Source organism: Trachemys scripta, chromosome 2 (genome assembly GCF_013100865.1).
Source record: "Trachemys scripta elegans isolate TJP31775 chromosome 2, CAS_Tse_1.0, whole genome shotgun sequence".
NCBI classification, from domain to species: Eukaryota; Metazoa; Chordata; order Testudines; family Emydidae; genus Trachemys; species Trachemys scripta.
In genome coordinates, this window is record NC_048299.1 from 95,631,071 (window position 1) to 95,655,788 (window position 24,718).

At 40.1% G+C, this 24,718-nt stretch overlaps 1 protein-coding gene across 1 annotated transcript in view; it reads left to right on the plus strand.

The window, feature by feature from the left end:
* Window positions 1-24,718, plus strand: part of CNTNAP2 (contactin associated protein 2) — a 1,628,923-nt gene that overhangs the window by 1,115,048 nt on the left and 489,157 nt on the right. Inside the window, exon 11 of the mRNA XM_034761282.1 lies at window positions 5,643-5,749. Coding sequence (XP_034617173.1) covers window positions 5,643-5,749 — 107 coding nt within the window. The remainder of the gene's footprint in view (window positions 1-5,642; window positions 5,750-24,718) is intronic.

Genomic DNA, 24,718 nt, shown 5'->3' on the forward strand with positions numbered 1-24,718 from the left:
ACTTTGTCCTGAAGGGAATGGACAGTCAATGATTTTATTTATAAATGGAGAGGATATGGTCACATTTCTTTGACCTGGATTCAGGAGAGGTGGTAAATGAGAGGCCAGAGAGAATGGAGTTGCAATAGTCAAGACAAGAGGAGAAGAAGACATGGATGCAGATTTTAGCACAGTGGAACCCAGGTAGTGGTGTACATAGGGAGTGTTGTGGAGGTGTTTTTAGCAGATTAGCAGATATAGGAGATACGAAGGAACCATAAGGTCCAGGGTACTATAAATCTATATCAAAAAGAAATTGAATCATGGAGTTGTGTGAGGATACTCCTCTGGCCAACAGAAGAAAGCTGATTTTAAAATCTGGCAAGTTTGTATACAACCAGATGATAAAACAGAGACATCCAAAATCCATTTGTGCATTCAATTAAAGTGCAAATAGAGCATAAATGGGTCTTGCATGTATATACTCTATTGCAGGGATCAGCAACCTTTCAGAAATGGTGTGCCGAGTCTTCATTGATTCACTCAAATTTATAGTTTTGAGTGCCAGTAATACATTTTAACATTTTTAGAAGGTCTCTTTCTATAAGTCTATAATATATAACTAAACTATTGTTGTATGTAGAGTAAATAAGGTTTTTAAAATGTTTTAGAAGCTTCATTTAAAATTAAATTAAAATGCAGAGCCCCCTCTCCCCCCCCCGACTGGTGGCCAGGACCTGGGAAGTGTGAGTGCCACTGAAAATCAGCTCGCATGCTGCCTTCGGCACGGGTGCCATAGGTTGCCTACCCCTGCTCTATTGTGTGTGCAAAATTACACAAGGTGATTTCCATGCACAAATATACATATGATCAAATGCTTATGAAAATTTTACTCTATACACTTTATAGCACTTTTTTCCAACAGCGTAAGTGTCTAGCTCTGGGTTCTAAGCAGTCAGGCCTGGGGGTTGGACCGGCCATAGAGTCAGGACAAGGGTGAGGGCAGCACTGAAACTGGGATCTGGGGACATGCTGGACAGAACTGACAGTTTACAGACCAGCCAAAAATCAAGATTGTAGCTGGATTCTGGTTGCGGACCAAAGGTTAAAGCTGGGGTGGAGTCAGTCTGTTACCTGGGGTTCTTTCAACCCAAAGCTCTTGGTAACTTTTACTCTGTGCGAAGTGGTCAGGAAATAAATCAGGGGAGAAACGGCTGTCCGACTAATAGATGGCTGGCACAAACAGGACAACACAAGAGTGCTTTCACTTAATGCTAAACTTTACTTAGTCTCAAGCACTTACGTCCGCAACAGGTTAGTAAAACACCCACAACCCTCGATAATTACTGAAGCTGAGTGTGGCTTTCGAGTGGCACAGTGGCAGCCGGTGGGGAACTAGGGTTACCATATTTCAGCAAGCAAAAAAGAGGACGAGAGGAGCCCTGCCCCTGTCCTGCCCTAGCCCGCCCCATCCTGCCCTAGCCCCATCCCTGCCCCTCCCACTCGCCCCCCTCAGAACCCCAACCCTCCCCCCGCTTCTTGTCCCCTGACTGCCCCCTCCTGGGACCCTCCCCCCATCCTAACTGGCCCCCTAGGACTCTACCCCCTACCTGTACCCTGACTGCCCCAACCCTTATCCACACCCAGACAGACCCCAGGGACTCCCACGCCCCATCCAATCACTCTCCACCTCCTGACAGCCCCCCCGAAAACTCCCAACCCATNCAGAGCACGCGCGGCTAACAGGGCAGCCGGATGGTGCCACTTACATGGGGCTCTGACAGCGAGAGAGTGTCCCTCCCCCCCCGAACTCCCGACGACCCCCCCCCCGTCTCTTGACTGCCCCCTCCAAAACCTCCCTGCCCCTTCTCCAACCCCCTGGCCCCCTTGTTGTTGGCCTTTCTTCGCCTAATGTCTCGGTGAACTTGCTCAGGAACTGCCTGAGCCGTTGGTCCCGGCATGCTGGGAAACAGTGGGGGAGGAGCTCCAGACTGCTGGAGCCGATCTGCGAATGCAGGGAGGGAGTGATTTCTGCTGCAGGGGAGGCGAAGGACGTGCTCTCTCTGGCTGTCGGAGCCCCATGTAAGTGGCACCATCCGGCCGGCTGTACTGTTAGCCGCGCGCGCTCTGCATGGGGCGGGGGAAGTCCGGACATTTACAAATTCCCCCCGGACGCTATTTTTAGCTCAAAAAGCCAGACATGTCCGGGGGAATCCGGACAAATGGTAACCTAAGGGGAACACAAGATGCATCCAGAGGGAGAGTCCAGTCTCGAAGTGTCCCACTACCTCAAACTTTTCCCTCTTATTTATAATACAATGACATGTCCCTTAAAGAAAACTTGTTAAGCAAGCAGTTTCAATGGTCAAGCAAGAGGTTTCCTTCTGATTATTGATTAACCAGGTGTGGGTTTTCCCCAGAGTTTGCAGCCTTGAGGTCCCTAAAATGCATGTATCAGCAATTTCAACACAATTCTTATCAGGAAGGACATGGGGTCAAGCTGCCATTTTTGTGGCACACAAAACCCCCTCCCCTGGTTAAGCTAAATCTGCTGCATGGCCACTTTACGGCCTGCTGACTTGGCTGCTTTTAGCAATAAGCAATAGTGGTTTCAGGCACTTTACTGGTTTGCCAAAATCTCCCCATACAAGTCAGGGGTCAGCAGGGGATGCAGGGTTGGAGAAAGGTTGCAGGAGGGCACAGACAAGGCTGAAGTGGCCTGGAGCAGGGACAGGATAGAGGGCAGGTTGGAAGTCTAGGGATTTTGTAACACTGCAGGAGGCAGCAGGAGGGATCCTGGTTAACTTGCAGCTTTAGCAGGGTCAGTGAAATAAGTGTGCCTGGGAGTCATTTGACTCGGGCCCTGCAGCATACCTGAGGGCGAAGTCACTGCAGGCTCTGCTTACAGGCTGAGTCAGTGCAGCTGAGTTGCTGCTGTGTGCCTGAGTGAAGAGTCACTGCAGGCTCTGTTGGAGTGGCGAGTCATGGCACTATTGAGAATCTCACCCGCTCACATCTAAAGGCCCCTCTCTGCAGCCTAAGAGGAGGAGCTACTGGACCCAGGTCTCAAGTAAATGTGGAGGACAACTAATGAAAAAAACAGATACAGGAGTGAGGGTCAAAAGCAGGGGTCCAGTGGAGGACACCGAGCAGAGAACCCCAGAAGGGGTTCTGGGGGCACAGCCCTGGTCTGACTGTGGATTTGCTTCACAGTAAGTATTTATCTTGGTGTCCTCACCAAATGATATTGAAGTTATTACATTCTGCCCACTTAAAATTCCCTATAGTTCGAATCAATTTCCACCCTGAACTATGTCAAATTAATATTTAGTAAAGCAAAAATGTTGATTTTAAAAAAATATTCCAGAAGAAGTTGAGTTAAGCTAGCTCTCTTACAAGATACAAAAAACTAACAATAGGGAGTTGTGGTTTATTGGATACATTTGACTTAAAACTTGTAATCAATTCTATAAATAAATAAATAAAATAAAAAAGTGTGCTCAGGTAGATGGTGTCAATAAATATCTATATTGATTTTCATATTTACATGAATTATATTTGCTAACTTACCAATACAAGATTAGCATTGCTACTTCTACTGCTATAAAAGTAAGTTATATAGTAGTAAAATGCAAAATTGGATATTGGCATTATTATTGAGATTTCATGTACATATCTGTCCAAATTAATGTAGAATTTATTTTTTTTGTCAGTGGGAAATTGTTTTAAAGCAAATCTATTTTCAAATAGAATTAAGGAAGGAAATACATCCAAAGTGACACATGAAATGGTTTTGGAGAAGAAAGTAATTTACCAAATATATTGCAAGATATGAATTTAGGGTTTCAGTATTTATGAAACCACAAAGTGATTATGAAAATAAAATCTAAATATAGCTGACAAGGTTTAAAAACACAGAAAATTACATTCAGAATTAAGGCCTTGCCTAGATGTACAGAAGTGTGGGTCAGACTTATGTCAATAGAACTACTTTTAAAGTGTCATCAAAACACCAGCCATGCATAGATTCATAGAAAATTGAAAATTTCCAAATAATTGGAAATTTGCTGTTACTATTGCAGACCCCTACAGGATACTGTACCCTAATATTAAAATGTATAAAAATGTTTTAGCTTTTCATTCAAAAGATGATTTCTTTAAGCATGTTTTTTATTAGTCTCTTGAAATTCTCTAACAGATTTAAGTGACACATCTCATTCACGGTAGTATAATAGAGAATGTAGGCAGATCGTATAGTACATCTTCTTAAAAAAAGCTTTTACTCTGTGTGTATAAACAATAACAATTTTGAAGATGGAGGTGAACTGCACTATGGCCAAGTGTGTAATGTGTTTTTGTCAAAAATATTTTTCTCTTGGATACATATGCAACATCCCTATAAAATCGAAGTGATGCGTGCACATAATAGTGTTGGAGAGAAGGAAAATTCCCAAATTAATAATTCCAGAATTATTTGTCAGATAGACCATTATGTATTAAGGTGTACTATGGGTATTAACAAAGAGGCTAGTGTTAGCTATTACAGGGATGCTGTGAATTTCAAAATTATCCTGGTGATAACTATAGTTTAATTTGTACTATGTTTCCAGAAAATATTTCCATTTGTTAGTTGGTAGGAGGTCTATTAATCTTTCCTTAATGTAAAAATGCAGAAGTGTAGTTCATAAATATTATTTGGACAAATTCAACATGAAAGGAAAATTCCTTTAACACTTGATCAGAAAGCACAGAGTCTGTCCTGAGACTGGCTGAAAAGAAATTTAATAAATAGAAAAATGGTTCTTTGAAATGAGATTTCAAAGCATACTCCAAGAAGAGACAAGTAATAGTTTCAAAAAGCTAAAGTATTATGATAATTCCTATTTAAATGAATCTTTGATAGAAAAGACTGGTCAAACTCAAATCTTTGAAATTGCATTTTGTGGCTGTTTCAAATAATAAATGTATGTTCTGATATAATTTCCCCTATTTTTCATTCATTTCCATTCCACCTTTTCTTTTTCATTTCCTCAGCTCTCTTACAATAATTTAGCTGGATGGGAGAGCAGGTGGGGTAAAGGTGAATTACACTTGCCACAAGTAAATTAAAGCCTGTTAAAGCTTTTATTCTGAAGTTCACAGCACCTGGTTTGTTTTAATAATGCAGAGTTAGTAACTTCCATCTCAGCAAACAGGCAAGCTGCCTCCGTCTTATCCCATGGTGGGCAGGACAAAGATTAATAGAATCTCACTGCCATTCTTTTCTAACTTTCAGTGACTTGTGGGTCTTGAATCCATGGGGCATGGCATCACCTGCACAACATAAAGATCCATGGCTTGTAATGTCATTCTGATTCTGGTACTAGTCATTCATGGCCTTTAAAAACTTAATTTATGATGAGTGAATATATCCCACCATTGTCTTCCTTTTCTACTGTTTGTTTGAAAAGGGGCCACAGTAAGGCTGTGATACATCATCTTTTGTGTGATTGGCACAGTTTGTCATGAATTCTGTTAATCTACCTAAAACAACAAGGATTAATTATGCGTGTAGGGCAAACTGGTATTGATATGATGTATTACTTGACAGCTCAAAATTTGGCCATTCATAAATCTTGTTGTTTATTTGTTTTTGTTTTTCTCTTTGTCTCTTGTCCTGCCAGGTGCGTGCCCAATCACTGTGAACATGGTGGAAAATGCTCCCAAACATGGGACAGCTTCAAATGTACTTGTGATGGAACTGGATACAGTGGCGCCACCTGTCACAACTGTAAGTGATACTGTGATTTGCTTTCAACGCTGTAATATAATATAGAAGGCATGCACAATACTGATGTATTTTGGTTGAGATGTAAAAGTCCAAGTCAGAGCCATTTGTGCTTATTAAAGAGCCCAGAGAACTTTTTTGTGAGAGAAGGAATGTTGATACTTGCGTCTGGCCCACATTCCATTTTGACTACTTAAAATTCCATCCTGGGTGATCAAATGGATCCATGAATTCTTCAATCATTGTCCTAAACTCTTGCCTAGTGTTGCTGAGAACTCTTAAATGGTAGCAGTGTTTGGTCACTAAAGGCTGGTCTGCACTGAAAACTTACATCGGCATAGCTACGTCCACGCCCCGGAGAGACGTAGCTAAACCACCCTATCCCGCAGCATAGGCAGTGCTAGGCTGACAGAAGAATTCCTTCATTTACTTAGCTACTGCCTCTTGGGGAGGTGGATTACCTACAGGGACAGGAGAACTCCTCCTGTCACTATAGTGCGTGTCTACACTGAAGTGCGACAGTAGTGCTGCTGCTATAACGTTTTAAGTGTAGATATAACCTGATATTGGAACAGACGCATGTGCAAACGGACTCTTTGGCCATTCTGAAAGTCAAACTATTACTTCTGTTGTGGTAAGTACTGCAGGCAGCACTATTAGTGCCCACTGCTTACAAGCCATATTGATTATAGCCGTATTACAGCTGCTTCCTCTACTGATATACTGGGAGTGCGGAGAGAGAGGAAAAGAGATGTCCTTGTACCTTCTACATCAGACTTACACGTGCAGGGCAAGCCATTGTGTGTGTGTGTTCTTGTTTTTCTAGCAAAAGGGCCTTTTCATTTTGAAAAGTGTTTTCTAAAATATGGTAGATAAGATAAAGAAGACTTGTCCATTTACTGTCTTTCTCCATTGACATGCCTACAATAACACCCTCTTACTATTATGAGAGAACAGTTACCTTAGATTCACTACCAAAGCTACAACCAAGATGCTTGCAAAGAGGTGAAAAATCCAATTACCAGTTTAATTCAGATTTGCAATTTTTTGTTTACACTTTAATTTCACATTCTAGAATTATGCAAAATATTTAATGAGAAATTTGACAGTCTCAGTCTGTGATTTCTGCCTTTTGTTGGATTTTACAAAATTCATGTAATCTCATGGAAAAACTGACCTTTCACAGGTTTTCCATTTCCACTTAAACTGCTGTTTTTGAGCAAAATCTCGATGTCATACTGAACATATTTATAACACACACCATTTTAAAAGTATTTAAAAATGCATTATTGTTTAATTATAGAGAGATTTGAAATTATCCAAAAAGCAGTTTTGAGAGATGAGCATTTCCATTGCTCATTTGCTGCTGCTTGTGTTCATACTTGGGATTTATAAAGGCCTTCTTTTGACTCACCAATGGTATTCTTGAAAACAAATGTTTGTGATAGTTTCCAACCTCATTTAGTTTCATTTTCCCAGTTCTGATCACGGTAAATAGTGTAACAAGTTAGATTTTTAAAATCTTTAATTTGTTGGACAAACTGGATTCCTTAAAACCTGCTGTCTGTTCTTAGCTTGCTGAGCTAATGGTATATACAGGGGGTTAGTCACCTCTTCTTCATTTCGTACTTTAAAGCTGTGGCTTTCGGTTCAGTGTGTGGGTGCTGGGTAGTGTTGGTGGCCTGTGATATATAGGAGGGCAAACTAGATGATCTAGTGGACTCCTCTGGCCTTAAACTCTGACTCCATGTATCTACAGCAGATCCCCCCCCATCAAAAAATTATATTTATATTATAACGAGATCAATTATTGAGTAATAATTTGCTCCAGAAGTCTGGTAATTTAATGCCTGTGACTGGAAAGAAAACATAAATCAAGTGCAGATGGATCTAAAGCAAAATCCCTATTCTGAAAACCCACTGTTTGCGGTCTTCTGTGGATCCAAATGTTTACAGGTCAGCCTCACTTTCAATGGTTTGCACAATGAGAAGGTAATCTTCTCCTCTCATGTCCACACCAAACATCTCCGCTCCAATATTATGCTCTCCCTGCATGTGTGAGCTCCCACTTACATCAGTGGGAACAGAATATTTGATGTGCTGACCTGAGATGAGCACTTATTCTTATAACATTCCCTCCCACTCCTGAGCTATAAATGCCATAAACTTTATAGAAAGTTTCTACTAGGTTTTGCTCTCTGGACACCGTTATTACTGGCTTATAAAAAGTATCTTACCTGGATGCTTCTCTCCATGTCTTATAAACAAATTCCAGAAACAGGATGAAGTGAAAGCTTTTCATTAAGCTGATATTTTCCCAATCAAGTATGGGTTGTGGAATGGGATGCACAGAGTTGTCATCCATATTCCAGACCAGCGAATAAAGTGGCTGCTGCAAAAGTGGTGAGGAGCCAATGTGCACCATACCATGTGGTGAGTGATGGATTTGGTCCTACTAAGTGCCAGTATAGTGTAGGCCTGGCTTGACATGAGCAATTAGACATGGGTGAGGCCTCATTTCTTAAGAGACTGGTTTAGGGTGGTAATGGATCTGCAGACTGGAAACAGAATGTCTGTACTAGCTAAGATAAGAGGGAACACCCACGGAACCATTTCCAATTGGCAAGATAACAATGGATAAGATATTTTGGGAACATAAAGATGAGGTAAAGAGTAAATCATACTTGGACAGTGTGTGGATACAGAATGCTATACGGGGATTGGTTTCTACACAGTAACCAAGCCAGTCCCAAAATGTGTAGTGCAATGTAATGTGGAAATGTATATAAAGGAAGATCTTTGCTGTATAACTTTGGATGGTACACTTGTGTCTGATCAACTCAAATATAGTTTGATTGTATGCCAATAAAGAAATCTCAGTGACTAGTTTGGCATCGAGCTGGATGGATAATGGCTTGGAGGCTAGTGAATGGATAAAGTCTCAGAAGCCACCCCAACATACTCCTGAGAGAATCAAGTCTCAGAGGCTATCGTCTTTTACATAGTTATTTCACAAAAAAACTGTCAGCCAAGGAAAGTTTATCTGTTGGCTAGAAGGGGGCCAGAATTTCTCCTCATGCATTTCAGGCTATACAAGCAATAAGCAAGAGAGAAACAGATTTCAATAAAAAAATTTTATAATTTCATTTTTTGAAAATAATAATAATTCTTAGTTATTAGAAATGCCATTTAATTTCCTTCCTTCCTTTTTGAACATGTAGCTATTAGGTTTAAAATTCTTCTTTGAGACCATTAAATATAAGAAGGGACTCATCTTCAGAGCTAATTGTGCCACTGTTGGACTGTAATATACCCAAAGAAATCAGATGGATAAAAACTGATTATTAAAGAAAAATATGGCCATGTGTAAGGGACCATTCCTATGGTTCCTTCACAGGCCAAATTCCCGTTGATGTGATTGAGAGTTTGTGTTCATAAAGACTGCAGGATTGGGACTGGGAAGGAAATATAGAATTTCATAGTTAAATAGTATTTTGGTGAAACAAAGAAAAAATAATTTGGCATATGTATTTGTTGATCCCTTTAAGTCTGAATTTTCATAGTTTTTTTTTTTTCTGGTTTAACACCAATACTTTGAAAATCATTTCTTTTTGTGCATCTGAATGGGCGGTTAAGATATTCAGTTCCTCTGGATAAATGCAAGGAGGGATGTTTAGTTAATTAAGCATGTTCTCACTGACCAGTGAGTCTTTGAAAATAAGAATAAACTACTTTTCCTCCTTGAGTGCCAACGAGAGAGAATAAGGAACAGAGGTAGGGAGTCACTTCCCTAAAATCACATTCATTAAAAAAGAAAAAATAATAATCCCAGTAGCTGTGTACATTTCTCTTAATAGCATTTTCATCTGACTTCTGCAGATAAAATAATGCAATAAGGAAAGGAAAAGATGCTACTGGACTTCTATGTCAAAAGGGGGATTTAAAGTATAGTGTCTGCCTTTCAGGTACAAGCAGGATAAAAGCACATTGGATTATAGCAGGACAGGTCATCTAGAGGCACACAGCACAGGAACCTTTGCCTTTGCAACACAACTAAAGTTTCAGGCTAATCCCTTTCTTCATATATTGCTTTAGAAAGATGGCAAGGGGTTTTTTTTTTAAGGATCTAATTTCAGTTTTACAGCGAGTGTTGCAGTACTTTTAAAATTACTCTTTTCTCTTTAGAGAAAAAGTTTCTTTGAAAGGTGAGCTTCAGTTTATGTAATGAAAGCATCAGCTTAGTAGAGGTGATCATGGAATAGTCTCCATGTTGTGGACCCAGGTGTATGGCATGTCAGAATTTCAGCAACCTTCTGTAATGAAACTCAAAATCAGGGGAAACTCATGTTTTATTACAAGCCTGCAATTTGCCAGGTTTGCCACCATTGGTATTCATGACCCTCCTAGTAGTCTTAGGTCTATGCTGTTGAGCAAACCTAGACTGTATTTGGTTTGAGGTGGGAAGTCAGCACTATTCTGTAGTTTTGACCTACGCTCTGGACCTTTGTCTGAATTTCATTTTGAATTTTTAGGTTCATTTGAAGCAGAAACTCAAAGCCAAACTCAAGGGATAAACTCTTTAAACTCAAACAGAGTAAACATTTGCATGAAACCCTTTGAATCCAAATGACTTTGTTTCACACAGCTCTAATCATAATGCATTCATTAAATGACAATGCAAACCACAATAAGTATACAGAGGAGGAGAAAATACACATTCCATAGAATGAAGAAGTAGTAGTATTTTTTTTAAAAAACAGAAAAAAAGATACTTTACAGGAAGAAATTTCACCTGGAAACAAATCTGATGTTACGATAATGGCTGATTGTCTCAGATTAGGAGTAGCAGTTCAGCACATTTACTTTTTCAGCACATTTTACTATGTTGAGATGACTAAATAGTTTTGGATAAGTTTGTTTTTCAGTGTAGGACATACTTTGTAAAAGTAGTATTGTGGTGTTCAATATTTGTCTCCACTCAGTAATTTCCATAGCAAATGAGTTCAGTTTACAAAGGAAATATTTATTCTAATTGCTGCCAATTCAACCAAAGACCTGAGAGTCACCTCTCTTCTTGCATTTCAACATCTGCCAAATTCTGCCCTCAGTTACAGATGTGCAACCCTGTTTTCCTGAGAGGTTTTATGCAGGAGTGATGGGTTATAAATTTTGCTAATGAGCCATAAAAAGGAATATAATCCAGCTCACTCTCTCTTAACTGTGTTGGCTCTACAGAACCAACAGAAGAAGTAAAAACATAAATACTTTTGACAGTATAGGAATAGTGAAAGTGAATGCACACAAGGTTCAGGTTGATTGAATAAATCATGCCATTTTTACTTTATCAGAGTAGAACAGCACTTGAAGTTTTAAATTTTTCCCAACCCAATATTGTAATATTCAATGGTTTTCTTTCATTAGCTGTGATACAATGGATTAACGGAGTCTGGACTGTAACCCTGACCGTAACCCTGACCGCTGAATTCCTTGGTTTTGTCTCCTTAAGGCATGCAATCAATGAGTATTTTACCCTACATTCTGGAATGTGAATAAAAGTTAATGGGGGAGTGGGGAAAGCACTCTTAAAATGTTGAGTCCATTTAGTACCACTAGGAGGACCCTAATGGGGTTTGATGGTTTTGGGTTTTTTTTTTGTTTCCTCCCCTTGCTCCACCCCTTCTCCCTAATGTAAAATATTCTGATTACTTTAATAAAGGATTTAACAGTATCTAGAAGCAAACTTAAGATAACAAAATTTGAATCAGACCTTCTGTGTCACTTCATGTTGTTATTTGTATGGGCAATGGCATAATTTTTATACTTGATTAAGTTGATTGCCAACTTCAGTCATCAGGAAAACAAATTTAATCTTCACAGACTATAATTTTCATGCTGGGACTATTTAAACTCCAGGAGGCTCTCTATTGATTAGTTCACAACAACTGTGTTTCCTTGGTTTTTGTAATGAGAGAATTCATTGAGACTATTGAAATCCTGAGCTTTTTGCGTCTTCTAATTAAAACAAGAGAGACATGATATTACCTGTTCACATCATGAAATGGTTATGTTTTCTCTTACACAGATAGCAGCCATGTTCTTTTGGTCTAAATGAATTTTATTTTAGATAGGAATCACAGTGTGATTTGCCTCTTCTGTAAAGGCTGCAGCATCACTCAGAACAAAATGGCTACTGTCTTTGCACACAGGCAGGCTTGTTAGAAATTTTAAAGTGTGGCACAGAGAAAGTAAACTCCTCACAGTTTCATAAACATAAGGGTGGTTTGTTTGGACAGGAGAAATATTTTTTTTTAAACCAAGTCACAAAATTATTTCCTTCAGACAGTATCGTAAAAGGAAAAGTGAAGTCTGAATGAAGACCAAGAAAAACTTTCAGAATTGCATATTTAAAAAGAGATGAGTAATAGAGCAAGCTACTTTACCAATTCAACATAATCTGAGTTGAAATAGACATAGCCAGACAGTCCAGCAGTAATAAGGATATTCCTTGTGTATCAGGGTGCAGGAATATGGAGATATAAGTGCCCTAATCATACTTAAGGCAATTGGGATACGCGCAAACAGGGGTAACAGCATTTAAGATAATTGTCATCAGGTAGTCAGACTGCTGACTACCATATACTAAGAAAACAAAGAAAATAATCTCTTTCAGAGTTACAGCCTCCATGCAATAGGGAAGTGTTGCAGTTTATTTTCCTAATAATGTGCAAAAAATCCTCCCCCACAAACATCATTGCAGCAACATTCTCCTGGCTAGATTTAGTAAAACTTTAAATATATCAATCAATCTGAGTATTAAAGTGCTTTAATCGGTTTCTTGGAAATTAACTCTTAACTCACTGTGGAATAGGCAGAATAGTTTGGTGGTTAGTATTTGCATGAGCTTTAAACTAGAGCAGTCTCATCTGTGCTCAGAAGGGGGTTAGTGTTTGATGTCAATAGGGGTTTTACATCAATGGGAACTGTTTCGTCTCCAAGAAGACTCACTGAGAACTAGGAAGGCCTGATTTCCCCCTCCCTCTTCACTATTAGGAAGAGGGGTTGCTTGCACATCCTGCCCCACGGGAAAGTCTTTTATAAAGAGGTGGGGAAGGAAATAACCTATGCTGTTTGACTTCCCAAAAGAAGCTACTGAGGTGGGAGGTGAGCTATCACTTAGCACCATCTGAAGTGCCTGGAAGAAGGCAGAATGTGACACTTGACTGCAGGAGGAAGGCTTGGTAAAAGGCCAAGCCACCAAATGGCAACTGAGATATTTAAGGCATAGACTGACTCCTATTTTACTGGGAAAAAGGAGTGACTGAGAGATTAGAAATGACTCCTGCTGTGGCAGGGAGGGGCCCTGGGGCAAGGTTGATGCTGTGCAGCATTCCTGTTAGAGTTTAATGTTGTTCTGAGCCAGGGCCGGCGCTTCCACTTAGGCAACCTAGGTGGTTGCCTAGGGCACCAGGATTTGGGGGGGGCGGCATTTTGCCGCCCTTGGCGGCAATTCGGCGGCGGGGGGTCCTTCTGCGCTCCGGGTCTTCGGTGGCAATTCTGCGGCGGGTCCTTCACTCGCTCTGGGACCCGCCGCCGAAGTGCCCCGAAGACCGGGAGCGCGGAAGGACCCCCCCGTCGCAGAATTGCCGACGACAACCGGGAGCGTGGAAGGACCCCCGCCTAGGGCGCCAAAAACCCTGGAGCCACTCCTGGTCTGAGCTCAGACTTTCAAGTGAAATTGCTAGGGTTGGTTCTCTTCCACTCCCAACATACCAACCTACAGGGGTTTCAGTATATGCTCCCTTTGTTAGAGACTCCTTTTAGCCTTTGCCTAGGAGGAGGAGGACGCAAGCATGGCTTTTGTTGTATTTTTAATACAAAGATGGCTTGAATTTCTGATGCCTCATTTAATGTTTTGAGTCCATGTACTACCTTCGCTCCACATATGAAGACTTTCTTAAAGTCTGGGTGACCTAATTTAGAATATCTTTGCAACACTCCTGTGTAGAAGCCTTTTGCTGTGAAAATTCCCCCCATTCATGAATCTTTCCATTTTCCCCCACCATTGCAATTAGAAAAGAAGAAAGCAAAGTAACCACAGTTTTACATATGTAACAGTAAGTAACACTGGTCTACAATTTTTGAGAAGTCGTCTGCTTCAGAGATAAAATGTGCTATTTATTATATATTTTGATGTGCTGAATTCAAATATGACAATTAAAACAACTGATTGGCTACTGTTTAAGATATTTAAGTTTTTTACATTTTATGCCTATGTATATTGTGTAGATAGTAGAGTTTTAATCATAAATTATAAACCTAGGTCTTTTCATGTGTTTATGGTTGCTTTACATGATAATATTTCACCTGTCCTGTTTATGTAACACTTTAAAAATCAGCAAAAGGGTTATATAAATAAAATTTATTATGAAACAAAAGGCAAAAAACTATTAAGTACATAGTTTACTCCTATTCAGTGTCTACTTGGTGCTTCTTGGCTTGTCTCTTGTATTCATTAAATGGAGCATCTCTTGTCACTGTCCAGCAATAGTCTGCAAGCGTTGATGGGCTCCATTTGCCCTGATAGCATTTCTCCATTGTTGCAATGTCCTGGTCAAATCACTCGCCGTGCTCGTCGCTCACTGCTCCGCAGTTGGGTGGAAAAAAATCTAGATGAGAGTGCAAAAAATGTGACATGTTGCAACTAAGGCTTTTGTATGCCTTGAGGAGGTTTTCCACCAACAACCTGTAGTTGTCTGCCTTGTTGTTTCTGAGAAAATGTATTGCCACTAACTGGAAGGCTTTCCATGCCGTCTTTTTCTTGCCACGCAGTGCATGGTCAAATGCATCATCTCAAAGAAGTTCATGAATCTGAGGACCAACAAAGACACCTTCCTTTATCTTAGCTTCACTTAACCTTGGAAATTTTCCACAGAGGTACTTGAAAGCTGCTTGTGTTTTGTCAATGGCCTTGACAAAGTTCTTCATCAAACCCAGCTTGATGTGTAAGGGTGGTAACAAAATCTTCCTTGATTCAACAAGTGGTGGATGCTGAAAACTTTTCCTCCCAGGCTCCAATGACTGTCAGAGTGGCCAATCTTTCTTGATGTAGTGGGAATCTCTTGCACGACTATCCCATTCACAGAGAAAACAGCAGTACTTTGTGTATCCAGTCTGCAGACCAAGCAAGAGAGCAACAACCTTCAAATCGCCACAAAGCTGCCACTGATGTTGGTCATAGTTTATGCACCTCAAAAGTTGTTTCATGTTGTCATAGGTTTCCTTCATATGGACTGCATGACCAACTGGAATTGATGGCAAAACATTTCCATTGTGCAGTAAAACAGCTTTAAGACTCGCCTTTGATGAATCAATGAACAGTCTCCACTCATCTGGATCGTGAACGATGTTGAGGGCTGCCATCACACCATCGATGTTGTTGCAGGCTACAAGATCACCTTCCATGAAGAAGAATGGGACAAGATCCTTTTGACAGTCACGGAACATGGAAACCCTAACGTCACCATCCAGGAGATTCCACTGCTGTAGTTTGGAGCCCAACAGCTCTGCCTTACTCTTGGGTAGTTCCAAATCCCTGACAAGGTCATTCAGTTCACCTTGTGTTATGAGGTGTGCTTCAGAGGAGGAGGATGGGAGAAAATGTGGGTCCTGTGACATTGATGATTCAGGACCAGAAGTTTCATCCTCTTCCTCTTCCTCGTCTGACTCAAGTGAGAATGATTCTGGTGCATCAGGAACTGGCAGTCCTTCTCCGTGGGGTATTGGGCGTATAGCTGATGGAATGTTTGGATAATGCACAGTCCACTTTTTCTTCTTTGACACACCTTTCCCAACTGGAGGCACCATGCAGAAGTAACAATTGCTGGTATGATCTGTTGGCTCTCTCCAAATCATTGGCACTGCAAAAGGCATAGATTTCCTTTTCCTGTTCAACCACTGGCGAAGATTTGTTGCACAAGTGTTGCAGCACATGTGTGGGGCCCACCTCTTGTCCTGATCTCCAATTTTGCAGCCAAAATAAAGGTGATAGGCTTTCTTAACGATAGTGGTTATACTGTGCTTTTGTGATGCAAAAGTCACTTCACCACAAATATAGCAGAAGTTATCTGCACTGTTCACACAAGTACGAGGCATCTCTGCTCACTTTGGCTAAACAGAAATGTGTCCCTTTGCAAAATCAAACACTGACAAATAAGAGAGCATGACACTGTATGATTTCTAGAGCTGATATAGGGCAATTTGTTCAGCAGAGTGATGTAAGCTTCGTTATGATTGCATCATCCATGACTTCTAGGAATAACCTGATGCAATTCATATCATGTATGATGCAATACCAGCTTCAGATTGCATCATTCATTGTTTTGCCTAAAAAGCAAGTACTGTCCAAACCCAGTCATAGATTTATTCATAGATCCAGTCAAAGATGTATTTTAGTCATTTCTGGTTTAAATTGAGATCCCTTCCCTTTATAACTCACTTATCCTCCGCCATTCCCAAGTCAAGGGTCGTATACACTGACCCAATAGCATATCTTGAAAACTAGAGCCAATCAACAATTTTAAGCATCATTTTCGTTCTCAGTGACCCAGAATTAGTAAAGTTTGACTACATTTATTTCAGAAGCATTTTGGCTGTAGAGCAGTGTAACCAGAAACATTCCCATTTAAAGCCAGTCTCCAAATGTCAGAGTGGACCAGTCTAGCAAACTTTCCCATTTTCCTCATGACACTGAGCTCAGCTGTTGGTTTCAGTTTGGCTTTTTTCAAACAATTCTGCAGGTGATCTTTTTGTGAATGAGTCCCTTGACATATTTAGAAACAAAAAAATGCTCAAAGATTTTACCAGTCCCTTACTCCAGATTGTAAATGGCTGTGTGCATGAGTGATCTAATACACTGACATTCCAAATGCCCAAAAATTACAAGGATGCTTGGGAAGGAGGAAAAGAGTGAGTTTTCCTGTGGAAGTCGGAAGTTAATACATTTTATTATGTCATTGCCTTATTTTTAAAACATTTCTTATCAAATTAATATTCCTGATAGATGACAGAATGAGAGTCCTAGAGAACAAAACCTATGGGTATTGTTAAAAATGCACAGACACGGCACACCAGTATTGACTTGAAAGCACTGTTGCCTATATTTAGAATGTGCCATATACTGTGGCAAGGTGTAGTAGGTGTACTTTTGAAGGACTCTGTGAATGGGCTGATTTCCCACCTCCCTCTCAGCACAGAAAACATATGCTGGGTATCCAGAACTAAATTTCATACCTGAAGTTTTTCTTTATTGTTAAGAGCAACAAACATAAATCTTGGCTGAGGTTCCTCTGCTGTTTATAAACTTTCCCTGCAAAACCACCTGCCTCACCCATAAACTGTCTCTTGCCTGAGGCTTTCCACTTTTTGTCCTTCTTTGTTGCAGCTAATGAGATCTTGTCTCATTCTGCCCCCAGGATAGCCTGGGCACTGGCAGAGCAAACAATCCCACTGGTATATCTCCATTCTGACATGGACGGACCACCTGTAGAAGGGTAGATCAATCTCCATGTCATTGAAATCCATGTCTACTCCTCTGACATTGCAACCTGGGAATTTATTAAAGGTTGCCTAGCCACATTGGTGATGGCTTTTTTGTGTGTGTTACGAATGCCGTCCATTTATAGAAAGGAGTAAGACTCCTACTCATTTTGCATAGGTCACTAAACAGGAAAGGGAAAGACTTTCATTTACTACCAACCAAGGGTTCATTTGAACCTTTAGCCTATAGTAGAAAGACACTCTAATCCGTTATCAAAACTCGTGCTCAATCCTGCTCTCATTATTCATGCAAAACTCCTTTTAACTTCAATGGTAGTTTAATGAGAGTCAGGCTGTCAGGATTTAATTTGATCACCATGACCACCAAGCCATGCTGTCAGTCTTCTTTTATAAAGAATAGCAGATCTTTATTGAAAACACCAATTATAAGGTGTTTGAAATCAGTACATTCAAAACTACTTCACATATTCCTTTATTAGTTCTTGATTCCTGATACTTGGTTATTAGTAAGATAATGAGTGAAACTGATAGAACATAAGAATGGCCAGACTGGGACAGACCAATGGTCCATCTAGCCCAGTATCCTGTCTTCCGACAGACTTAGACTTAGACTTAGTCTAAGTCTGTCGGAAGACAGGATACTAGGCTAGATGGACCATTGGCCAGTGCCAAATGATTCAGAGGTAATGAACTGAACAGGCAATCATTGAGTGATCCAGCTTCTGGCAATCAGAGGCTAGGGACACCCAGCGGTTAGGGTTGCATCCCTGAGAATCTTGGCTAATAGCCATTGATGGACCTATCCTCCATGAACTTATCTAGTTCTTTTTTTGAATCCAGTTATAGTTTTGGCCTTCACAACACCCCCTGGCAATGAGTTACAGAGATTGTGCTTTGTTTTATACCTGGTGCCTATTAATTTCATTTGTTGACCCCTGGTTCTTACGTTATGTGCAGGAGTAAATAACACTTCCTTATTCACATTCTCCAGGCCATTGATGATTTTATAGACTGTTGTCATATCCCCTCTTAGTCGTCTCTTTTCCAAGCTGAAAAGTCCAAGTGTTATTAATCTCTCCTCATACGGAAGCTGTTCCATTCCCTTAATCACTTTTGTTGCTCTTCTTTGTACCTTTTCTAATTCTAATGTATGTATGGGATGGGATAATCAGAACTGCATGCAGTATTCAAGATATGGGTGTACCATGGATTTATATAGTGGCATTATGATATTTCTGTCATCTTATCTATCCCTTTCCCAACGGTGCCGAACATTCTGGATTGTTTTTTTGTTTGTTTGTTTTTGACTGCCGCTGCACATTGAACAGAGAACTGTTCACGATGACTCTAAGATCTCTTTTTTGAGTGGTAATAGCTGATTTAGACACCATCATTTTATAAGTGTTTTCCAATGTGCATTACTTTGAATTTATCAGCTTTGAATTTCATCTGCCATTTTGTTGCCCAGTCACCCCGTTTTGTGAGATCCCTTTGTAACACTTCGCAGTCTGCTTTGGACTTAAGAAAATGCCTTTCATGACCTCAGTAGGTGGACTCTAGAAATTCTTGGGTCTCTCTGCAAGGAAACTGTCTGAGCATGCCATGTGGGGTCACAGATGTCTTTAAATTATTTCCAAGTAAACATATACCTATCTGTGCCTTGTACATATTCTGTTCATGCTTGTACTCATTATTACTGATGTTTACCTTCCAGTCTTTTACCAGTTTGAAAAGTTCCTTGGATGTTTGAAATCTTTTAACATTGTTTACTAAATTTCTTTATTGTTTCTGTTTTGCCCATAAAATATTTCATTTCTTTTTAAACTATGTTTGACATATCAGCATTTTCTATGTTGCATAATACAGGCAATATTTGGGTATAACATGTCATCCCACTAATGCCTAAGAAGTTGAACTAGGAAAACATACAAAAATCAGGGGTGTTTATAATTGATAAAACTATAACCCTTCTGCCAAGTGTTATCGGCAGCAACAGGTTTCAATATTTAAGAGTTCATTTTAAAATTACAAACAAAACTGGCTTTTGAGCCCCCACCCAGAAACCTGGAAAAATTAGAATAATCAGAAATGTCTTATATTTTGAGAGAACTTGTCACAAAACTGTCTCCCCCTTGTTTCTCCAATGGGAATTTGTGTCACCTTTATATTTTAAAAGTTTGCCTGTGAAACTTGATGCTTCTATGAGTGTTGTCTTGAATGAGCAAATCTTCCCAATGGCAAAATTGGGCTTTCTGCAGACAAAGCCGTCTTTGCACTGTAAACATAAACCCTGTTCATTCAAATACATACACTAGTGTGAGTTCTGTTACTTCAGTGAGACTCAGGATGGGTGCAGGGGTTCATACTAGTGAATCATTTTTGCATGATTCCTATAAATTGTAATAATCTGAGATTTCATTAGAAATCAGTACAGTTTCCCAGGCATATGGCAAAATTTCCTCTTGAATTGGATGAAAATGTAAAGAATAATAATTCCTGGGCACTTAGCATTTCTGTTGATCAGATCCTTTTATTCTCAGCCTTTGAAAATAGTGTCAATCTGTTCCCCCCAAATACCAAAAGGCTAGTGAGATACCATGCCCAGATACTATGGTGATGGGGACCATATAAACACTTTGATACAGATGCTGCAAAATTTCATTTGTGAAAGTAAAACTTATTTTCCCCAGAGCCTTAACCAAAAAAAACAAAAAAAGTGTTGGAGTATTTGAAGTTGAAGCCCTAAAAACAAACGGCATAATTATGTTTGCAACATTCTATTTAAAAGAATTATGTAACCATTACAGCAGCTTTTTTAAAGTGCTAACCTCTTCCCCAATCTGGGTTTTTGAAAGAAAATGCTAAACATCCTTATTTATAGCAGTTTTTTCTACATCTCTATAACACAAAAATTAGCTGGGAGTAATTTTCTAACTTTCTGACAGTAACTCTAAATTACTTAGTTTTTCATGATCTGGTCTAAGGTGCTGCTGTTACTGCTTTCCCCTTTTCCCCTCACCCAAGGATGCAAACCAATATTAAATTGTCCCTTGTTTATTAACATGCACTCTCTAGGGGGAAAAAACATTTTTGGCAGTGAACTGATAAATTAAACATAGACACAACGCCACCAAGTGTCAATATTAGCACTTAACACTATTATCAACCAACACATATAAAGCTAGCAAATATAGAAGTTTTACTTTTATGACTGTTTTTTATCCCCAAAAATAAATATCACAGGCCAGACCTGCTCTCAGTTCTCCATTGCTGCTACAAATTTACTGCAGATTTATAATGGTGAACTAACAGCTTTTGGCCTCTGATTTCCAAAATGCAGCCTGTGTACTACATTTGACTATTTCCATTATTATCATAAGAAAACTAAAACCATATTCAGGAAAGAGAGGATTGCAGCTTCGAGAAAAAGGTATAATATTGCTACTACTTGCTGAAGATTATATAATTGAGAAAACCAGAAACAAAGAGCTACATGAAATGTAAATGCATAGCCTGTGGTAAATATATTGAAATTAAAATTTCTATTGGAATGAGGAAACCTGTGTATTGATATTATTAAGGCAAAGCCAGGAAGGATTACCCTCAGACTACCCTCAGTTTCAGCTGTGCCAATCTTTCTTACTTCAGAGGGCTTGCACATGTAGATCTGAGGGCAGAATATAATCCTAAATTTAGAGCCACAACGCACCATCGATTTTTAAGCAGAACTCCCATTAAAAGCAGCCTGTAGAAATTGTTTGGGGGCCCGAGTTCAGCATGATACTTATACGTGTTTAATTTTAAGCATTAAGATTTAGACATGTACTTTGGTATTGTTGAATTGGGTCCTGTGCCTTGGAACAATGAGGTATTGCTGGATGAATTGCCAGCAGAATATTTACTATCACCTATATATTATTGTTATGAAAAATGTACAGACAAATATTATTTCCAGACAGGGCCGGCTCTAGGCACCAGCAAAACAAGCTGGGGCTTGGGGCGGCACATTTTTAGGGGCGGCATGGCCGGCGCCAGAATGCCGTCCCTAAAAATGTGCCCCAGCCGCCCTAACTCACCTCCGCTGCTGCTGCCATGGCGCGCGAAACAGCTGATTCACGTGCCGCTACTCGCCCTCCCTCCCAGGCTCTCAAGCCTGGGAGGGAGGGGAGACCCCGAGCGGCCGTTTCGCGCACCGCTGCTCCCGCTCCCTCCCAGGCTTGAGAGCCGGGGAGGGAGGGGGAGAAGCGGCGCCTGCGCCGCGGCCACTCGGAGTCTCCCCCCCTCCCAGGCTCTCAAACTTGGGAGGGGGAGACTCCGAGTGGCCGCGGCGCAGGCGCCGCATCTCCCCCTCCCTCCCTCTTAGGCTTTAGAGCCTGGGGGGAGGAGGCAGGGCTGGGGATTTGGGGAAGGGGCGGAGTTGAGGCGGGGCCGGGGGTGGGGTAATTAAAGAACCGGGGGGGGAGGGGCGGACAAAATTGTTTTTGCTTTGGGCAGCAAAAATCCTAGAGCCGGCCCTGTTTCCAGGGCACAATTAACAAAACCCATCTAATTAGCAATAGACAATTTTTAAAACTATTCATGTATGGAATAAAATCCTAGTCAGAATTAATCATAACCTGAAAATGACTTGCATGTAAAGCCTATAAATTAATTAACTTTTTTAATCTTTTCCATTAAGGAAAAAATGGTTTATTCCTTCATTCACTATTAAAACACTTTAACTGCAAAATGTTAAAGTGCTGATATTAAAATTCCATTGACAGCCATTAAAAAAGAAAAACACATTTTGAAGTTGATTAGTAATTCTGACTTTCTCAAAGATGTGTGAGTGCTAAGTTACAGATCTACTGTAAATATACAAAACAGTCTAAATAATGATGATTTGTGCTTGACACATCTGCAGGAGGTTTTTAATAGACTGTATATAATTTCCTTACACAATGCTTGGGATGGGAAGTATTAGCAGATGAAACTTGTATCCATTGTTTTAATTAATTAATTACTTAAATTAATGATTGATTAATTTAATTAATAATTTGAAAAGCAGCAGCACTTGCCAACAGTTAATCAAGCTTCGGTAGCTAAGATTGGTACCATTTCCTCTTGTTCTTAAGAGATATTTCTGATAACTCTGAGGCAATATTTTCACAAAAATCTTCATTTTAATGGTGTCTGCCATATATGGAAGGCAGCATCTTCAAATGGATAGGGCACTGCAGTGGGAATTAACAAACCTGGGTTCTGTTCCTGGTTCTGGCACTCATCTGCTGTGTAACTTTTGGCATGTCACTTTACCTTCCATTGTCATCTTTTCTTCATCAATAAAATACTTAACTTACTTTGTAAAGCACTTTTAGGTCTATGGATGAAAAGCACTATAGGAATTAGAGCTGGTTGAAAAATGAAAAGAAATTGTTGTGCCAGAGAGGATCCTGCAGCTAAGGTGACCAGATGTCCCGATTTTATAGGGACAGTCCTGATTTTTGGGTCTTTTTCTTATATAAGCTCCTATTACACACACACCCCCACCCCTCCCACCGCCTGTCCCGATTTTTCACACTTGCTTTTTGGTCACCTTACCTCCAGCAGCATCCTTTGGCAGCTCTGGTGTTTGTCTTCCCTAGGTTGTCATATAGGCAGCCCCTGCTGTTCTGCCCTCCCCTGCCAGCGAGCCATTGGAGTGGCTCGCAGAAGGCAGCCTGAGCCCCTAGGGCCTGTCTCTTTCCTCCTGTCCAGAGAGGAGACGACCTTAGATGTCACAGACGGACTCATGGGAAGGAGACCATTTCAACTATTGGCTCCAACTTTGAAGCCTCCTTCTATCTTAGAGAAGAGATGAAGGGAAGGAGTGTGAAACCAGGGAGGGGACAGGGAAGGAGGGAGTGTGAAGAAGGAAGGAGGGAATGAGTTTTTTAGACGGGGAAGAGACAGATGGAGTGTATGCAAAGGTTGAAGAGAAAGAAGGCTGCTGGGGGGGAGGAGAGAGAGACTGTGTTAGGAGGACAGTGTAAAAGGAGAAGCTGATGTCTTGAAGATGCTAAGTGTTCTTAGTTGCCATTGCTAGTTGAGGGCACTTTGCAGGAGGCAATTTGCACTTTCCAGGCTCAGGACTATAATGCTGAGTTGAATCATGTGTTACTATGATTTACATCTTTCTATATTCATCTTTTTCTTTCCAGCTGCTATTTTGCCTAATTGTTTTCTTTCACTCTGTTACACCTTTCCCTTTCATTTCAATTTTTATTCACCCAATTTCTATGTTTCTGAATTTTCTTGTGGCTCTTCTTTCCCTTTCTAGTTCTACATCATCAGTAGATTTTGGTTTTCCTCCTTTTATAAGTTTTTTTTCTTTAATCATCTGCTTTCATTTCTCTCTTTACCACCATCTTTCCGTGTTTTCCTCCAGCAGTCTGGAAGATAATCATCAAGCACATTCTACAGATTTAAAAAGCTCCATAAGAAAGAAGCTGAGAACTTCATCCAGTTCCTGATCAGTTGCACTACTTGGCAGACAGCGGGTACTGATTACAGAGAAGGGAGATGTGTTTTGAATATAATGTAGTTGAGCACAACTTCAGATCCAGGGTTCTGAAATAGATGTAATTGCAATAGTAAATGAAAGGAGAAATGATCACAGGTGATGTGTTCTTTATTCTGACTTACCATCCACCACCCAAACTGACAATACTTTGTCTATATACTCTTTTCCTGAACAGAGAAATTAAAATACTCTAAATAAATGAATAATCTGCGGTGCTGTTATTTAAACACTGAGATTCCTGTGGAAAAAACAGCACACCAGTCCATGCCTCCAAGGTACCCATCCGACATGGAACTAATTTCACAGCCCATCCATTACGTGAATGCAATGTGAAAATAACTTCCAGTAAGTTGCCAGGACAAAGACATTCCCACTTGAATGTACTGGAGGTAGAATATGAAAAAAGAAACAAGAGGCAGATGTTTCTGCTAATATGTGTACGGCTTTTTTTAAAAAAAAATGCAAAAATAACAAGTTGTTTGAGTGCTTTTGGCATTATATTCTGAGTAGTGTCTGTAGTTGTGATGACAAAGAGCTGAGATGTTGTCAGTAAATGGGTATCATATTGTCAGAGAGCATAGCTTGAATGAGACAATACAAACAGATATGAAAAAATCGTATATGATATTTTTGTTTCAGCTAGTCTCATAAACAGCCTTTATGCTGTACTTATTTGTTAACAAATATGCCTCAAAATCTTTAGATCTAATACAGCTGGCTCAATGAATTTTACTGCTTTAAACAGTGGTGGATTTTGCTGATTGCATTTTAACGTCAAGCCACCTGATATGAATGATGAAATGACACTTGTGAGACGAGTAAGTCCTCTAATATATGGGAATTGTCTCAACTCCCATTGTTTACTTGACCTAGTG